Genomic DNA, 17,175 nt, shown 5'->3' on the forward strand with positions numbered 1-17,175 from the left:
AAAGAAGAATAAACAACGGAACTTGTCAGGCAGTGACTGACCAATCAGAGTTTAGCGTTCTCGAGGCTTCAATTCAAGAATACTCGATCGCGATTGGTCGATTCGTTTACTAATGTGAGTTTACGCTCTACCCTTTTCTTTTGTTTTAGTTGTAATGTTTACCGAGAGAGGACGTTTAGTGTACGATTAATGATCAATGAGATTTTTTTATTTATTTTTATTCCATGCACACTGGTCGTCGTGATCAAGTTTAAGGTAAAAAGAATATAATTAAAATATTATATTACACATCAGATATAGACAGATATTCATATTGCGAAGCAAAGAATAGCGATTTGTTAGTTTTATTAATCTTCTGAATCGTAATCGCGTATTATGTTGTATAAAAATAGTTGTAGAAATTCATGTAGTTTTAAAAATTGAAGAGTTGTAGAAAAAATTATACACGTTAACGTTTTAGTATCTAAGATGAAAAAATTAAGCAATAACGTAGTTAAAGAGCCGGTTTCTTTTTTTTTATCTTCTTTCTGTATATGTATGGGGTTTTTTTTTTATTAATGATATCATTTTCGCGTCCAAATTTTTTTCTAGAGTTTAAAGAGAGAAAGAGAAAGACGCATTATATGTATAAAGATATACATCTCTTTTGGGAAATATGATACGCAAAAGCAGAGAATGAAATATGCACGAAAATTTTGCATACCGGCCAGAGAGTTTTGATAAAAATTGCATTTGCATCGAAATAACGTCGAAGCATCTGCGAAGCGCGAACGCTTCTCGTTTTACCATTTTCATGAATGAAACCGCTCTCGTTTCATATCAACAGGCGTCCTTTACTACGCAGCGGGAACATCGATCCATTCCTTCGGGACCATCCCTCTTCCACGAACTCATTACATTTCACGTTGTACAGGGTCGTATTCGGCGAAAGCCCAATGTCACACTGACTATTAAAATGCTCGATTGCGCTTCTAATTCACAAATGTATCAACTAATTTCACCCTCGGGATTATACTACTAACTTATAGATGTAAGTATATATAAATAATATCACTTATATACATATATATATATATATATATATATATATATATATATATATATATATTAATTTGTTTGTCTTTCAATATGTATCTAAACATATTCTTTTAGCACAATTATTCGGAAAATGTATATAATTCTATTATGATATAGACAAAAATTTAGTAAAGTGATTGATATCAAATCTTTTCTTGCAACAATTATTAAAAGTTTTTTCAACAGGAAAAATTTTTATTTTTTTCTTACAATTGACTATTTACAAGATTAATCTTCTTAACTCGTTTGTAATTATTGTTTTAGTTTTTTTCATTATTTATTATTTTAAAAAATAATTTTTATATATATTATTTGAACTTCCGATTATATTTCGCATATTTATTGGTATTATTAGCTATAATGAAGATGTCTGCTTTCAGCGTTGTTCGATCGAGTCCATCGAGTGTCATAAAATAACATACACGTGTTGTTCGACTTATGACACATGCCGTCGACATCACAACAAACGCTCTTTAATCTGCTGGTAGATAATATGAGTAAATAGATCTCGAGGGGGCACGAGACGCAAGTCGTATGACGTCACTGTATTCTCACCCCGTCCAGAGGAAGGGTGAAGAGAACGCGTCCGCCCCTCCATCATCCCTCTCTCTTTGACCGGCCGTGCCACGGGGATTCGCCACTCGGCGGGCTCAAAGACTGACGTCAATGGGAGCCCGGCCTATGGGGGGACGCCGATACTCGACCAAGCTTACGCGATTTTACGAAACCCTCGGTGATTACACTCGCCAACTTGATCGAAGTTTAACGGAGGAAAAACTCGCCAAGACTCTTTCCCTTCTCTGTGGAAAAGGCGTGGGCAAACCGGAAACTTGGCCAATATCTCCTACACGCTATTTTCTTTTTTTATCCAACTTTATCGCTTGCTCTTTAGTCAACTTTACAAAAATAGCGAGTCGGACAAGACAGAGAGCGATGGAATAGATAAAATAGATGAGAAAGATTCTGCGTAGAAAAACTTTGCTCGCGCTACGACAGAGAAAGATTATTCTCGTTAAAATTAAAATTAAAAATTACCTAAGATATTATTGTTTTTTACATTTCTTATAATTTCTCTCCAAGAGATGGTATAATTTTTGATATGCTATACTATATAATTTGGTATATTCTTTTAATGTATGCTCTATATGTTTTTTTTTTTTTTTTTTTTTTTTTTTTTTTTTTTTTTAGCGCGATAATTTTATTTTTAATATAATTTAATTTTTTTTTTTTATTAACAACGTTTTCTATTTTACCAGTTTGTTTGCGGTTTAAATTATAAACGTATCTTGAATAATCCGCTGCTATTTTTAGCCCGAAGAAAGAAAAGTCGACGTGAATACGAAAGTAACATAGCTCGTAAATCATTGCGGGCGAATAGCGATAAGATTCTTCGAGCGCATCATTTATATGCGAGAGAGAGAGAGAGAGAAAAGAGAAAGAGAGGGGGGGGGAAGCTCGTTATGTTTCCAGATTAAGATTGCTACAAAAGTACTGTGTAAGCGCAAATTAAGAGAGACAAAAAAAAATCTAGAATCCTGTTTCTTTGTAGTCAGCAAATTTAATTATTTTTGAAGAAAGGGCCACAGAAAATATTTAGAGTGAGTCTCGTCATCTTGATATATAGTTGTACAAATTTAATTAAATTTTCTAGCAATAAAAAATATATTTAACTGTTCGATATCTATAATTTAGTTAAAAAGATTGAAAAGTTTGCTGAGAGAGTCTTATTTCTTGCATTCGGCGCGGCCCCTTTTGTCAAGTTTTCAATCTTTACTCGTAAAAGTGCAGGTTCATTCATTAACTGGAATTGTCCATTTATTCAATTTACTCGTAACATTTGTGGGAATAGCATTTTAGGATTTTAGCGATAACTCTTCGAAGTTGACCATTTCTGATCACTTACTGGAAACTTTTTCCAGGAAACTAAAGAATGTAAATTTTTTCCATGCGACCCCAAGATAATGTCTTTTCGTTTGATTACAGATTGAAAGGAGGAGAGGAAGGGAGTAAACATGTGCCTCTATCTTTCCACGACTGAACGCTTGGCGCGGACTCCTGTAATTTGCCGGAAGCGCCGGCTACACTTATCCACCTCGTGTTATGTACTCGCACAATGCCAATTTGCGCAAGCGTGCTGCAACGGCTTGTGACAACGAGAACGACGACGACGACGACGCTAACGAAAGTAGGTCAATTACGTTGCGAGGGCGGATGCACCGGGAGAGGCGTCGCAGCCCGAGGTGGTGAAGTAGAGAGCGACGACTCGCCTCGTAAAAGTAGGGCCGACCCAATGAAACGGCGTGACTACTCCCTTGTTATATCACGAGAATATCGGACTGAGAACGATTTTTTTCCGATTGAAGAATCGACATGCTCGCATACTCTCATACCGGAGATGCGGATGGAAATAATCGCTAGCCATTTGTATTCATCATGCCTGTCATTTACATTGATGATTCGATCGATGAGCTTGCAAATCCGGCGGCAATTTTAATTTTAATGAGATATCCGCGAGGGCGTCTGATCGATTCGACACGCAGCTTCTACGCTCGATTTAGTTCTGTGATACTACTTCGTGCTATCGTTTGATAAATGCTGGTTAGGTATAAAAGATCTTTCGTTTTAGATTGTTCTATTTATAATTTCATAATGTCGTGTAATTAAAAAAATTCATTTGAAGAATCGAAATATATAAAGTATGTCGCATAAAATTATAAATAGAATACCGTTTCGAATTCTGTGTCAGGAATTTGTAGATAAACCAAAATGGGTTTTAAGCAGATAAATTTAATTATCGAAATCAAAATTATACATAGATGCGAGTATAACGTGTACATATCGTTAAAATAAATATTATCTCAAGGTAAATGCTATTCACACACACGTGCAAAAATAATCCACGTTTATAGCCTTCACGTCATTTTTCGTTTCGTCCGTCAAGAGTTCCTTCACAGCTACGCGAATGCTCATCCGTTGATGTTATCAGATGTGATATTACTTTAAGTGCAGCGACGTCACTCCCGGGGATTTATATATATACTAAGAATCATTCTTATTTAGAGATATTTCTTTTATCGGACAAATATCCTTATAATCACGTATTGATTTTTTGACAAAAATAACAGACATAGTTTCAATCCAAAATCGTTCAGAAACGATACTTTATATAGCGCGAACAAGTAGGTAAAAATAAAAGTTCTTTTTTTTTTCAATATGAAGAAAAAATGAATCATATTCTACTATTCTGCCTAATAAATCTTGAGCTTTATAAAAGAAACATAAAACAAGCTCATGGTAATATAGTATCAAAAATATTTGTCAGTCTCATTATTTTTGCATTTACAATAATAGTTTTTAAGTATGTAATACCTCATGTAGGGATGTCGATCTGATGGTGCGGAAAGAAAATATACCCCCCGTTGCGATTCTCAGTACATACTGGGGGAGAAAAGGGTGCGAGGAAAGGGAAATCGGGCGCGTGGGCGCGTAACATCCTCGCGTAGGCGTGCGGCCTGTTGCGGGGGAGGAGGCTGATGCTAGATGATTGGGGATGAATACAGAACGAAGGGATGAAGGCCAGAGAGAATCTCTCTTCTCCCTCGTGGTGTGATATACAGCACTAGGCTGTGCTGACTTAGCCACGAGATCTCGTTGGAGATTTTTACCCTAAACTTGAGAATCCTATATCTCAAAGCATAATCTGTTTTGACACTGTGAATGTAATTTACATAAACTTGATGTTTGTATTTATATAAATCTAAAATAAATGTTTGGATTAAGAAAAATTCAGAAATAAAACCTTAATCTTCTTTATATATCATGTATATATATGTATAGTTGTATCTTTTATATAAATTATATTCACAATTTTCTTGCTCGTGAGAAAATGGAATAGAAAGTTATTGACAGATTAAGATAAATATAGACACGTATTAAAACATGTAAAATATAATAGTGACAGACGCAAATATTAGAACAGATGGAATAAGAATTCGATAAATTTATACATAATTTCTTTATTTTTTAAGTTGAAAAAAAGTTTAAAATAAATATAAAAATATTCGTTTCATTTTGCATCTCGATTTTCTTGACTTTTTATCCGCTCTTAAATTTTTATTCGCTCCGTTTAATTTTGTTCCACTTTTAATTGCGCTCGGATCTTTTTTTATTATTATATTCTGTCTTTTGAATCGTGTCGTCTGACTGCTTATTTTTCTTTTTCCTAAATTTATCCGAACATAACACGATATAAAAGTAAATATTTGATAAATGAAGATAGATTGAAAAGATAGATAATGTCCCGACTGAAAATATATGTCTCTATACTCTTTCTCTAAGTATTGTATTATTATCATAGATCGTAGAATCGCAACTTGCACGTCACCGTTTCAAATGCCAAAGAAAACTACCCCTATGACGTTTGCGTTACAGTCACATTAAAATTAAAGACGAGCAGATAACGTCATCATAGCCAATATGACGCAGTGGGGTTGCTATGTCCGCGTTATGTGATGCTTTAACTTTCTATTAATTTTTCCAAGAGTCTTTGGACTTTTACTCTACGTTTCATACTCTAACTAGTAGAACGTTTTTTTAAAAAATGTTTTTTTTTTTTTTTTTTTTTTTTTTTTTTAATTTAATGCTATATTAATAGCTATATGTTATATTAACAAATATAATATTATTTTTATAAGAAAAATTTATCTTTATAATATAAATTTATTATAAAAAATTATAAATAAAAAAATAGAAAAATAGCTTAATGGAATAGATAAATATAGTTGCATACTTTTCTGCGATTTCTTCTCGAGTTTATGCTAAGGTAAAGCTTGCGTTCCTTTAAGAAGAGACGAACCGTGTTTGTTAAGTGGCCGTGTTGAATTTCATTCAAGGGCTGGCAGAGAAACGTAAACGGACCTATGCCCTTTCGTCAGAGAAAAATGTCGCTCAGGTTACAGCAATATCAAATTATAGCAGGGTGATTTATATTGTCTTATAAAAGAAAACGTGCATTCCTTGTGCACAGAATTTAATAATATCATATAAATATTATATATAAGATCTCGATTTTAATCTTGTTGTTAACTGTTTCAAACATTTAATAATAATTAAAACCTCATTTATAAATACATCATATATATAATATATATCTGATTGATAGATATAGATTTTATCTTCATGTTACAGCTGCTAAGCCGATGACAGCAGCCATAAACTTTGCAGCTCGGATAACATCGGCTGACAGGCTTTCGATGGCAAAATAACAACAATCCCCACGCCAAGGATCCTTACGACGCCACGCAGAGAACCGGGAATCCGTCGGGAAGACGTAGTTGGGTCATCGCGTGGGCAGACGGCTCTCTTATATCAGGATGGCATCGTGTGTGCGCACCCACACAGATCCACGCATACCCGCATATATCTCGATGTCGTGTGCGAGGAAACGCAGCGCGCGCGCAGCCAACGGCGTTGTCGTAGGGTGCTCACCACCGCGAGTCGAGAGATGGGGAATGCTCGTTCACCAAGGTGGGGGTTGGTTGATCGACCGTACCCGCTTTTCTACTCGTCCTGCCGAGCCCCGACATTCATTCCACCCCGAACCGGCGGATTCGCTAGGACGTACCCGGTTCTCCAGCTTGGTGCTAACCGAAGGATCAGCGAAGGAACATTCAAGGCGAAGGAGAGGACGTGTGGGTGAAGGGTAAACCAGTGATTGCCACATCTCAAGGTAAATGAGATCATCTTGTGATTGTTTCGTGTGTATGTTTTTTTATTCTTAATTTCGACTAATCATCCGGAAATAAAACCGGATCCTGAAATTTGAGTGATTCGCGATATACATATAGTATGTAATTATAAATGCATCTAGCCGTCCGCTTTTGCGCGGTCGGCTGTCCTTAGCGCATTCATACAGGTAGTTGCGCGAGTGTAAATTAAAAATGTTATTTCATTAAATATTTGTAACACATTGTTTTATATTTTGACAAATTTAAAAGAACTTGCTGATTCTCGGGATTAAATATAACTTTATGCTTCTGTCTATATTTCTTTGAAATAATAATGTTTTTCATCCATTTTCTCGTTATAATTAAAACTAATATTAATATGATTAAAGTAGAGAAAAGAAAGCATTTATCGACTTGTCAATGAAATTTCCATTCAATGAAATGCATTTTTAATTAAGCGGCTCGCCTAACTGTGTAAGTTCGTATACGCGCGTATACTGACAAATGACTATAGTATTTGTAGACGCAACAAGTGTACGATTTCTAGGTCTACTATATCCGGTTTGACGTTACTGTACAAGCCGCTTTAATTATCAAACTTTACCGTTTATTTCGGAAATGTCAGTATTAGAAACGTAATTCCCAAGCGTTTAATCCGTTGATCGATTAATGTGACACATCGACATAATGAAATTATCGTGAAAGCAGTTAATTATAACAATAATTTGCAATAATTTTTCTGTTTGTTTCATAAATGTTATCTCAATATAAATATTAAAAATCGGAGAGAAAGCCATTTTAATATTTATTAATATTTGATGAGCATAATTTGAATCCTTATGTTCTAAAACGTGTTTATGTTTTACAGCATAAATATGAATATTCATGAATATGAATACATTAAATAAAATTTATATTACGAAAGTTTATTGCAAAATCTTTGAAATGTCAGAGGTGTAACATTGTATGTTTTTAGCTTTTATATATTTTTTTTATAACTGAAAATCTAATAAACTTTTTCTGTATTTCGTATTGCACAACCCGAGCCATTTGCTACGTGAAACTGGGCGAGATACAAAAAGTGAATTATATTTACGAGACTGCGTATTTACAGTACTCGAGAAATTCGCACAGAGTACTGTAAATACGCAGTCGCGTAAATACATATATACGCATATATGTACCGCAGGCGCGCTCGCGCGTTTCTGTACGCAATTTTGAACTTTGACATTTCGCTACTTTGTGTGCTCGCCACTCTCTGCCAGCCATTTCCAGCATCACTATTAAAGTTCACGTAATTACGCGTGTTAACTTACTAGGTCTCCGTAATTCATTGATAAGAGACCAATTGACAGCAATTAAACCGTAACTCGATCATACTGTATGCGGAACTGTTAAAATATGGAATTTTTCTGATATCTAATCTAATATAACTTCTCTAATAAATAAATAAAATAAAATTTAATATCGATGTATGACAAATTTGAGTTCTCCAATTGCGCACGACTCGCGATAAAGTTTCAAAGATATCGATTAAAAGATTATCGTACTTTCAGGGTCAATGTTTTAAAACATTTATATTAATCTTGCGGAAAATTCTTTTGTACGTAAGTCTCGCATAAACGTAGCGATAAAACCAAGTTCGATAAAAAGCACTTGATCAAGTTACACACATGTGACTAGCAGCTGCAAACTCTTGCGATTGTACGTCATGCGGTAACGTCATAGTCGAAGAAAGTAAACCGCGTCGATTATGAAGTCGTCAGATGAAGCGATGGCGTCGTACTTGAAGAAATTATATCGCTTTATCGATTATAGAACAAACCCCTCCCCTATACGACGTAATATTTTTATATAACCGCAAACATATAAGCGAGCCCTTATCGAGCGCCCTTATTGCCCTTACTTAATCTTTTACGCACTGTGGAAATAGACTCTTGGCATTTCGCATTATATGACATTTGGGCTTCATTCGTATGATGACCCTGCTAGAATTATCTTTAATATTTCTGTACGAAAAGGAGAAAGTATCGCGAGACTTTAATCCTTAAAATAAAAATAAAAATAAAAATAAAAATAACGCGCGAACGCATCGGTGTTAATAAAAATTCCGTAACTCTGTCGTAGATGACGTACAACTGGGCGTGGTTGCTGCTGCTGTTCTCGCTAGTCTCGATAGGCATATGCTTGCCCACGAGCTTGATCGAGGACGTGAAGAAAGCGGATCAGGCCATGAAACCAAAATGTAAGATCTTGATTATAAGAAAATTAATTCTCGCGTTCCTCGTTGATATTGTATTAGAAACAGAATCATATACTCTCGATTTAAATACTTTCCATTATTTTCCGTTTCTCCTCAACATTGCGCTACGTTACTTTTAGCGAAACGAACGCAGGAGATGCTGATGTTTGGCAATCAGCAGAATCGACAAGTTAACGCTGCCGCCGGTGAATCCTTCACGTCGAATGCAGAGAAACGTGAGTGCATTGATATAAAAAAAAAAAAAAAAAAAAAACGCTGTCATAATCTGAGATAAATATTGTATAACCATTCTGAAACGCATTTTTACGTTCTTAGGAACTCTTGCTTCCTCAGGACTGGGAGGCTTAAAAGCAGCTCTTGCGGAGGATGATAAACCATCCCAGGCCAAATCATCTAGCAGCTCCATGTATGAGCATGAGACATATTCGCCATATGACAAGAATTACGAGTAAGCATCAGCGTAAAATCAAATTGAAATAAAATAAATTTTTTACATTTTAATAATTTAATAGCTTACATTACATTAATTTTTTTTTTAACTTTCCTATAATATAATAACTCTATTTTATTATAATTTTGTATTATCTTTCTCTCTCTCTAAATTTTTGACAATTTGTTGACGTAACGAGCGTAATACTTGTGTTTCAGCTACGGTAAAGTTCTCATGAATGAGGTCGAGGAAGATGGACCGCGCGTGTGGGACGTACCACCGTATTCTCGATACTACACGGGCGAGGATCGGCGCAAGAGATCGGATAAGTCCACCGTGACCGCACAGTCGAGCAGCAGCACGACGTTGCAGCCTCCGACTAGCTCGTATGTGTCGTCTAAATTGAGACGTCCCATACCTACCCTGTCACCGGTGCAGCCTCAAGTTAAGAGGAGGTAAGTGGCCGCGTCCTACTTCTCCTAATTCCGAAATCGATAGCCAACGTGATCGATATTTCCGGAGGCAGCCGCTATTAGAATGCGGTAGGTAAGGAAATCCTTTCGAAAGGGGACACAGAAGACGACTCTTGTCCCACTTTATCGCCCGTTTTTATTTGACGCAAACAAGAAATTGTTCGTTTGATAAATTCGACTTGCGCGAGACGATTAATTTTAAAACAATAAACATATTCTACTGTCATCGGGAAAAAATCGAGGATGTGAAATAAATTTTACAAACTTACACAATTTATTTCTCTCTCTTTTAATATTCTAAATTGCAATAAATTTTTAGTATCACGGAGTTGAACGTGCTTTTAAATTCAAACAACAGGCACTCCCCACGTAAAGAATGGATCGACTCAACAGCGGCAACGGCGGCGGTTATGCATCACCATGCGCGCCCTTTCCACCCTTTCCACCCTTTCCGCCCACCGAGCATCCCTCTTTTCCTCCGGCATTTCTTCTGAATGGGGGATGAGAGGGCTCGTGAGGGCGTTGCCCCCTGGCGTAGGGATGGCGGCGGTCGACTTGACGACCGAAGTCATATCGAACCACTTGCAGAGAGAGGCTGTCGTCATCGGAGAACGTATCAGTAGCGTGTACATTCGACTGGTGCCCTTCGAAAATATAATGAAACGAAATCTTTTTGCGCATTTTGCGCTTGCATATAATCTCTGCGAACCGATCGATGTACGAAGAACAGAAACGATTCCCAATGCGAATTAATCGACGCGATCTCGATCATTATATCCTTGACATGTTACTCGAAACGATTTTACGACGCTTGATAATAATGCGATGTGTTTTATATGTTTGGTCGAGTTATCGTGCGTGGTCGCGAGATAAAAATACGCTTTCTCGGAAAGTGCAATGCGGATTTATCGAGAGACGAATCTAATTTCAGGAAATCGCGTGAACACGAACGCTCGATATCGAAGTCGTAAAAGCGGACGGACTTCGCACGGAATTGCCTTAGGCCGGCGTGTTTAAAATTAAACACACACACGAGACTTTCATCGAGCGCGGACATTATTATCGCTTTAAAGTTAGCTATTACCACTGTTATTTTTATACGAAAAATGTACAAGAATGCACACGGCTTGACCGTGGCAAATGTCACAGGTCGCTTCGCTGGGGACGATTAATTTTTCCTCGATGAAATTCTTATAACGCGATAACCGCGCGCACACCGTTTCCATTATGCTCAACGCGATTACGTAACGCGTTATCCTTAGATCCCAGCAACGCCATAATAATGGAAGCACTCGGGCGACGTTAAGAGCACTTTGAATATATTTTCATGAGAAAACGCGTGTTGCGCGCAGCGTTAAAAATCATAAATTTCACGTCCTTATCTCTGTGACACTGCGTATAAATCTCGTTTACAGTTAATATTCTTTGCATTATGATTTATTCCGAGTATATTACCATCTTAAATCTCTATCCCATTAAAATTTTCTGAAGAAATAATAATAATCGAGATATTTAATTAATTTGTAACGTACTCTTCATAGCTTTCGACATTTCGAAAGGAAACAGTCTACTTCAAAGTGGTTGAAAAATTATAATTAGAATGAGAAAAATCGGAGTTATAAAATTTCGTCCTGCTTAAAAAATTGCTTTTGTTTCCGCGAATTAACGAGCCGTGTTGCATTCTTGGTTCTTGAAATCCTCGCAAAGAGAGATAATTCTAGAATGCAGCAAAAAGTATGAATACACAGATAGAAAAGACAATATACGTATGCGCGCACACAGATATAAACGTATACACACACATACACAGTCACACATACGGAGAAGAATTTGGTGCAGTACACGAATCGCTCGATATGCGTGACGCAGGTGATGGTAGTGGAGGTGGTGGTGGTGGAGGTGGAGGTGGAGGTGGAGGTGGAGGAGTATCTGCGGGAGTGGACCCACGAAAAGCTGAATGGAGCTGGGAAGGCAAAAGTAGGTCAGAGCTTGATTGCTTGGCGTATCTCCAACCAATCAGCTGACGAGCGAGCTCCACGAGTTTATCGACGATACTTCCGGCTGCGGACACGATCTCTTTCCACCGATTTTTTTCTCCTCCATATTAAACGATAGTTTCGTCCTCGTTCGAGGATTTACACGAGAGTGTTTCGAGAATGCAAATCTCAATCAAAATAAAATTGATATGATAAAAAATAAATTAATAGATTAGAAAAATTATAAATAGTAGGTAATGTAACAGCTAGATATAAATATTAAGAAGATAGAAAGTCTCGCCTTCTTTTAACACATCTGGAAAACTTTTACTATATTTCTTTTATATTTTTTAATATAAATGTAATTTCATGCTAAACAATTTTCTCGCGAAATGCAAGAATGATTGTTATATAATTTTTTATCATTTGTGATAAAAATTCCAAGATATGCAAATCCACATAGGTACCTAAACGCGCGTGCACAGATCGTCGCAGTAGTAAAACCAAGCGTGTAATCAGCCAAGCCTCGACGGCGCTAGAGATACGAGCCCTTACTACGTGTTGATAAACACTGAAGAGATGAATGAAAGTATTTTACGAGCTTTTGGCCCATGGCCAACCAATCAGCTGACAGCGTTACACCCTGCCAAGTGTTGTATCGATCATTCTATCCCGCTGCAGATGCGATGTTCCTAACTATCGGGAGGCGACAATTGTTGCCGCTCGCATTTCGCGCGATCAAGGCGTGCATTGTCCGCGTACTCGCCATTGTGTCGAGTACAAGAAGTTTGAATGCATCTATCGCGTTTACAAAGGATAGTTCGCGACGGCGAGATAAAACACTGTTCGTGTCGGAGAACAATATTGCGCCCGATATACAGGGACGAGAGTCGTCGGTGATCGTCGCTGGTCGCTTTGCGTCACGGATAAGCATCGATCAATCTTGAAATATAGACGTCATGCGGACGGAACAGGAATAATGAATCCGATTCCGAAACGAGATTGCGAGGAATTGGTGGGAGCGTACAAACATCGTGGAGAAAGGACAGTTTTTCATAATCATTCTCGATTAAATCGCGTCGTTCTTTTTTGGCACATTTAATACAATCGCGATATACAATACCTGCAATCAAAATAAACTATCAACTTACATATTTGTAGTAACAAAGAATTATTTTTAGATTTCTATTTTTAAATTCTTGAAAAATATATATATATCTGATGGGATATATTATACTAGCAACAGAAACATTTATCTTATTTAAATTTTCAGCGTCCCATTCTATCAAGAACCGCGATTCAAACGAGAACTACCCCTGGACATTGATCCTGAAGACGTATTGACCCTACTGTCATTGTGGGAGAATGAACGACGTAACGGGTAATGAAATGATCATGATTTTTTACATTACTTTCTATAAATACTTTATATTAATTCCATTACATTATATTTTATTCCATCAATAGAAACTGGCGCAACTATGCTAAAGAGGAATACGAGAATATGATAGATGATCGTTACATTGACGAGGAAGACACTAGAAACGGTTCGTTTTGACCATTATTTAAAATTTTATATAATTAAAATGTCAATATATCTACAATATATCCAAATAAAAATAACATATAAAAAGGATGATGTAATAAATTCTTTACTAAACGTGTTTCCTATTGTTATCAAGATTACATTTTAGCTCTTCCATGGTTAGACGCCCCGGTATATCCCTCTCGACATTACGACACGTTGTCACCTTCCGACATCGGAATAGTCCGAACTCACCCACCCAGCTATTATGACCAGTTGGATCAACAGTACGAAGGTACTGCTCAATACGGTGGTTCTGAATATGGTAATTCGCAGTACGATTTCGTTTACCCTCAGCGTGCCTACTATCCTCACGAGAAGAGGTTTATGGTGTCTAAAAAGCGAACACAGGTGAGTTTGACTTGATAGTTAGTGATCTTTAAAAGATTAATCATAACGGAAAATTTACGAAAGTAAAAGACAAAAGTAGAAATTATATCTGCAAAATGTATATATATATATATATATATATATATATATATATATATATAAAATATAAAAAATGTTTTTTTAAAATTAATTTTCAGAGCTATAATCCATACTCCACGGCTCAGCTGCAATTAAGCTCCCAGCCGCGAAGTTATCAATATCCCCATCGCGTTGTCTATTAAATAATCGGCGATGTGGAGTTGTCTAGAGGTGTGCAAGGAAGCGGGAAATCTCTGACAAAAATTCTATCGAAAAAGGAAAAATCAGCAGTTGATGTTTCCGGAGAGGGGCTGGCGCTCTTTCGATGAACGGCCCTCGCTGTCTCTCCTCCTCAACTATTCTCCCTTTTTCTCGCAGGAGAAAGAAAAAGCAGATGCAATGGCAGATTTACTCGTTCTATTGTAAGAAACACGGTGCTCAGAGAAACAGAAAAAGAAAGAGAGAAAGGCTTCTCGAGTTGCAAGAGCCGCGCTGAAGAACCAAGAAATGTTAATTCGTAAAGAACAAATCTTTCCTTTTTGGACTTTCTTTTGTCAAAGTATCTCGAAATAGATGCAAGATGTGACAAATTCAAATCTAATTGTAAGATACTTTTTATCTCGTAATGAAAATTTTGGAACAAAGTTTATTTAGTACGAATTCTAGAAGACAGTATGCAAAACATATCAGAGTTATTCATGACTCATTCTGAGATATCTTGTGCTACATAAACATAAATTCGAGAATTCGATTAACATTAAACTCCTAGTTCGATCGCGACGACGGTTAAAAAAATAAAAAAAAAAAGCTTCAGCGCACTCTTGTCGCTCTTAACTCGCTTAATGGTAATGTTACGATTTTAAGCTCCTTTTGCGTGTAATACGAGCGATACGCCCGTAATGACGCTACGACTGAATCATTAAACAATCGTAGTATCGAATCAAATTACCCTCAGGCTTGGTTTCGATGACTTTGTGACTGATAAAAAAAAATATATATATATATATATATATATATATATATATATACACATATATGTGTATATGAAGCGATATAGTTTCGCGCGCGCGCGTTTGAGTTAGCATGAGATTAGATATAGGTTTATTCGTCTATTAGGCAATCCGAACGAATAAGATGAAAGGAATCGGAGAAATGAAGAAAACGGAGGCAAGAAACGTTTAAGACAATGTTCAATATACATGTATAAAAGAGAGAGAAAAACCTATAGAAACCGAATAAAATTCACACTGCGCGAGATAAATTTTACTTCAGTACTACATATGTATATCTCTACGACGGAAGTGTAAGAAACGCGTTATGGAATGTTAAAATTTCTTCGTAAATTCTTGATGGCTGCGCCAACTATGCAGAGTGTCAAAAATTATTGTATTATATTTAATTGAGAAGAAGTGCAAACTAAACTAATCCAACTAACCGCGAACCGTCGTCTTGTCATATTCTACTCATTGAAATATTCGTATTTCTAGAAAGAGAACGTTCGGATTTTGTGTGTGAGCGTAAGAGGAGTTCTTGTAAGATTTTCTTCGAACCAAACACGGCCTTCCATATTCAACACTCCGAGGAGACTGAACATCTCTGTATAATTAACATAGTTGAATCCGTTTCACGCATCTTCACATAAACGACATGTACTTACTTTTATTCCTCGTCGATTTTTACTCAGTTGGATATTTCACATTTTTCATTAATAATATTGACTTGTTTTTATAAAAGTTTAATTTTTTCACTCGCAACTTTTTAATATTAAATATATTTATGCTAATTAATATTCAGTTAATTAAAATGTTCCGAAGTAAAAAGATAGACTGGAATATATATCCTTGTAAGACTGGAGAGCACGCTATAAGAATAATAGAATATTCGATTATGACGAGAAACTATTCATAATTTCCTTCTATGCATTTTATTATTTAGCGATTAGATTTTTAGATTAAGCATAAGTTTCAGAAGAATTCAAGATACGTTATGTGCAATTAATGTTACACAGAGACGGAAGCGGTAAATTATATATATTATATATAAATAAAAAAGAATATATCTCAGCCAATTATATATTATAGCTTTACTCTTTTCGAAGAATAATCTCGCACGATCAATGTTCAAAGCAAGTTTGCCGAAAGTATGTATTTTTGTTACGTATCGCAGAAAAGGCAGCAGGACATATACGCATAATTTAATCTTCTCCACACTCGTAAATTCCCATTTACACATGCGTCTCTTCCCGTTATTAATAGAGTATGCACGCTAATATTATTATTATTATTATTATTATTATTATTATTATTATTATTATTATTATTATTATTATTATTATTATTAAGATTTAACACAAAAGCGAGCTTTTTTTTAAAATAAAGAAATTAGCTTTAATTATTTTTTAATCACAGAGATTTAGCGATGATTAATTTAATCTATGAAAGATTGTGAAAACTCAAAATGATATACACTGTCCAATAAAATGTCTAAAATAATGCTATTGTTTACACATCTTTTTAGAAAAATAATTCAGCTACACACGCGTGCGTTCCTTTCGTACGTTATTTGATGTAACTGTTGCTCTAGGATATATATATAATTTTTTTTTTTTTTTACGAAAAATGAATAGTAACTTTAAACTTTTTTTTATCGCAAGAAAATATGTCTTAATTTTTTTTGTTTAATCTTATAGTATAGAATATTTGTTGAAACTTGTGCAAAATGTAAAAAACTACATATGTTACAGCTGTCTTTTAAATGTTCTCGATTACAATTTATACTCTTAAGGTAGATAGACGTAAATGTTTTTTACGCTACTTAAAGTAGATATATACGTATTTTAAAGTTTCAAAGTAAAAAAAAAAAAAAAAAAAAAAAAAAAAAATGCGTGTTTCCTTTGCATGTCATATATTGCCTTTAATTATAGGTTGTGTCAAAGTGCTTGAATTGTTTATTTTCTACCTTCATCATTTAGAATAATATTTAACGTAGAGAATTAATTGTGGAATTAAGTGCATAATTACGTTCGCACGTCCGATAATTATTATTATAACGTTCGTGTAGCACTTTATTATAAAACTGTAAGAAAATATATTTAAAGCATAAGCATATTAAAGATTGCGATGTAAATTTGAGAGCAAAATATCCGCGAAAGAAAGATGAGCATATAATTATCTCGTATAAAACCGGGTCTGTGTAATTTATTTTTGCAAATTTTAATACAGCAATCGGACGTTTCTC

General features: G+C 35.6%; 1 protein-coding gene and 1 long non-coding RNA gene across 3 annotated transcripts; both read left to right on the forward strand.

The window, feature by feature from the left end:
* Window positions 1–4,753, forward strand: LOC140673573 (uncharacterized). The gene is made up of 4 exons (XR_012048072.1): window positions 1–255; window positions 827–1,030; window positions 3,061–3,262; window positions 4,456–4,753. It is a non-coding gene; the product is annotated as an uncharacterized lncRNA (long non-coding RNA).
* A 1,894-nt stretch (window positions 4,754–6,647) lies between these two features.
* LOC140673567 (prohormone-2) lies at window positions 6,648–16,219 on the forward strand. Of its 2 annotated transcripts, none has more exons than XM_072906580.1 (9): window positions 6,648–6,805; window positions 8,931–9,048; window positions 9,186–9,281; window positions 9,382–9,514; window positions 9,715–9,951; window positions 13,219–13,326; window positions 13,413–13,492; window positions 13,640–13,881; window positions 14,058–16,219. In XM_072906580.1, exons 2-9 carry the CDS (start codon window positions 8,931–8,933, stop codon window positions 14,139–14,141), a joined length of 1,098 nt encoding a protein of 365 aa, XP_072762681.1. In that variant the 5' UTR covers window positions 6,648–6,805; the 3' UTR covers window positions 14,142–16,219. The 2 variants fall into 2 exon arrangements, with proteins under 2 accessions (XP_072762681.1, XP_072762680.1); XM_072906579.1 differs by having other exon boundaries at window positions 6,649–6,805; window positions 13,628–13,881; window positions 14,058–16,218.
* The last annotated feature ends 956 nt before the right edge of the window (window positions 16,220–17,175 follow it).

Source organism: Anoplolepis gracilipes, chromosome 14 (assembly GCF_047496725.1).
Source record: "Anoplolepis gracilipes chromosome 14, ASM4749672v1, whole genome shotgun sequence".
NCBI classification, from domain to species: Eukaryota; Metazoa; Arthropoda; class Insecta; order Hymenoptera; family Formicidae; genus Anoplolepis; species Anoplolepis gracilipes.

Excerpts from the sequence above, each read along its gene's own strand:
- LOC140673567 (XM_072906579.1), top strand. The coding sequence starts at position 8,931 with ATGACGTACAACTGGGCGTGGTTGCTGCTGCTGTTCTCGCTAGTCTCG. Across the intron at positions 13,327-13,412 it reads GAGAATGAACGACGTAACGG|AAACTGGCGCAACTATGCTA; the intron begins GTAATGAAATGA and ends TTCCATCAATAG. Across the intron at positions 13,493-13,627 it reads CGAGGAAGACACTAGAAACG|ATTACATTTTAGCTCTTCCA; the intron begins GTTCGTTTTGAC and ends ATTGTTATCAAG.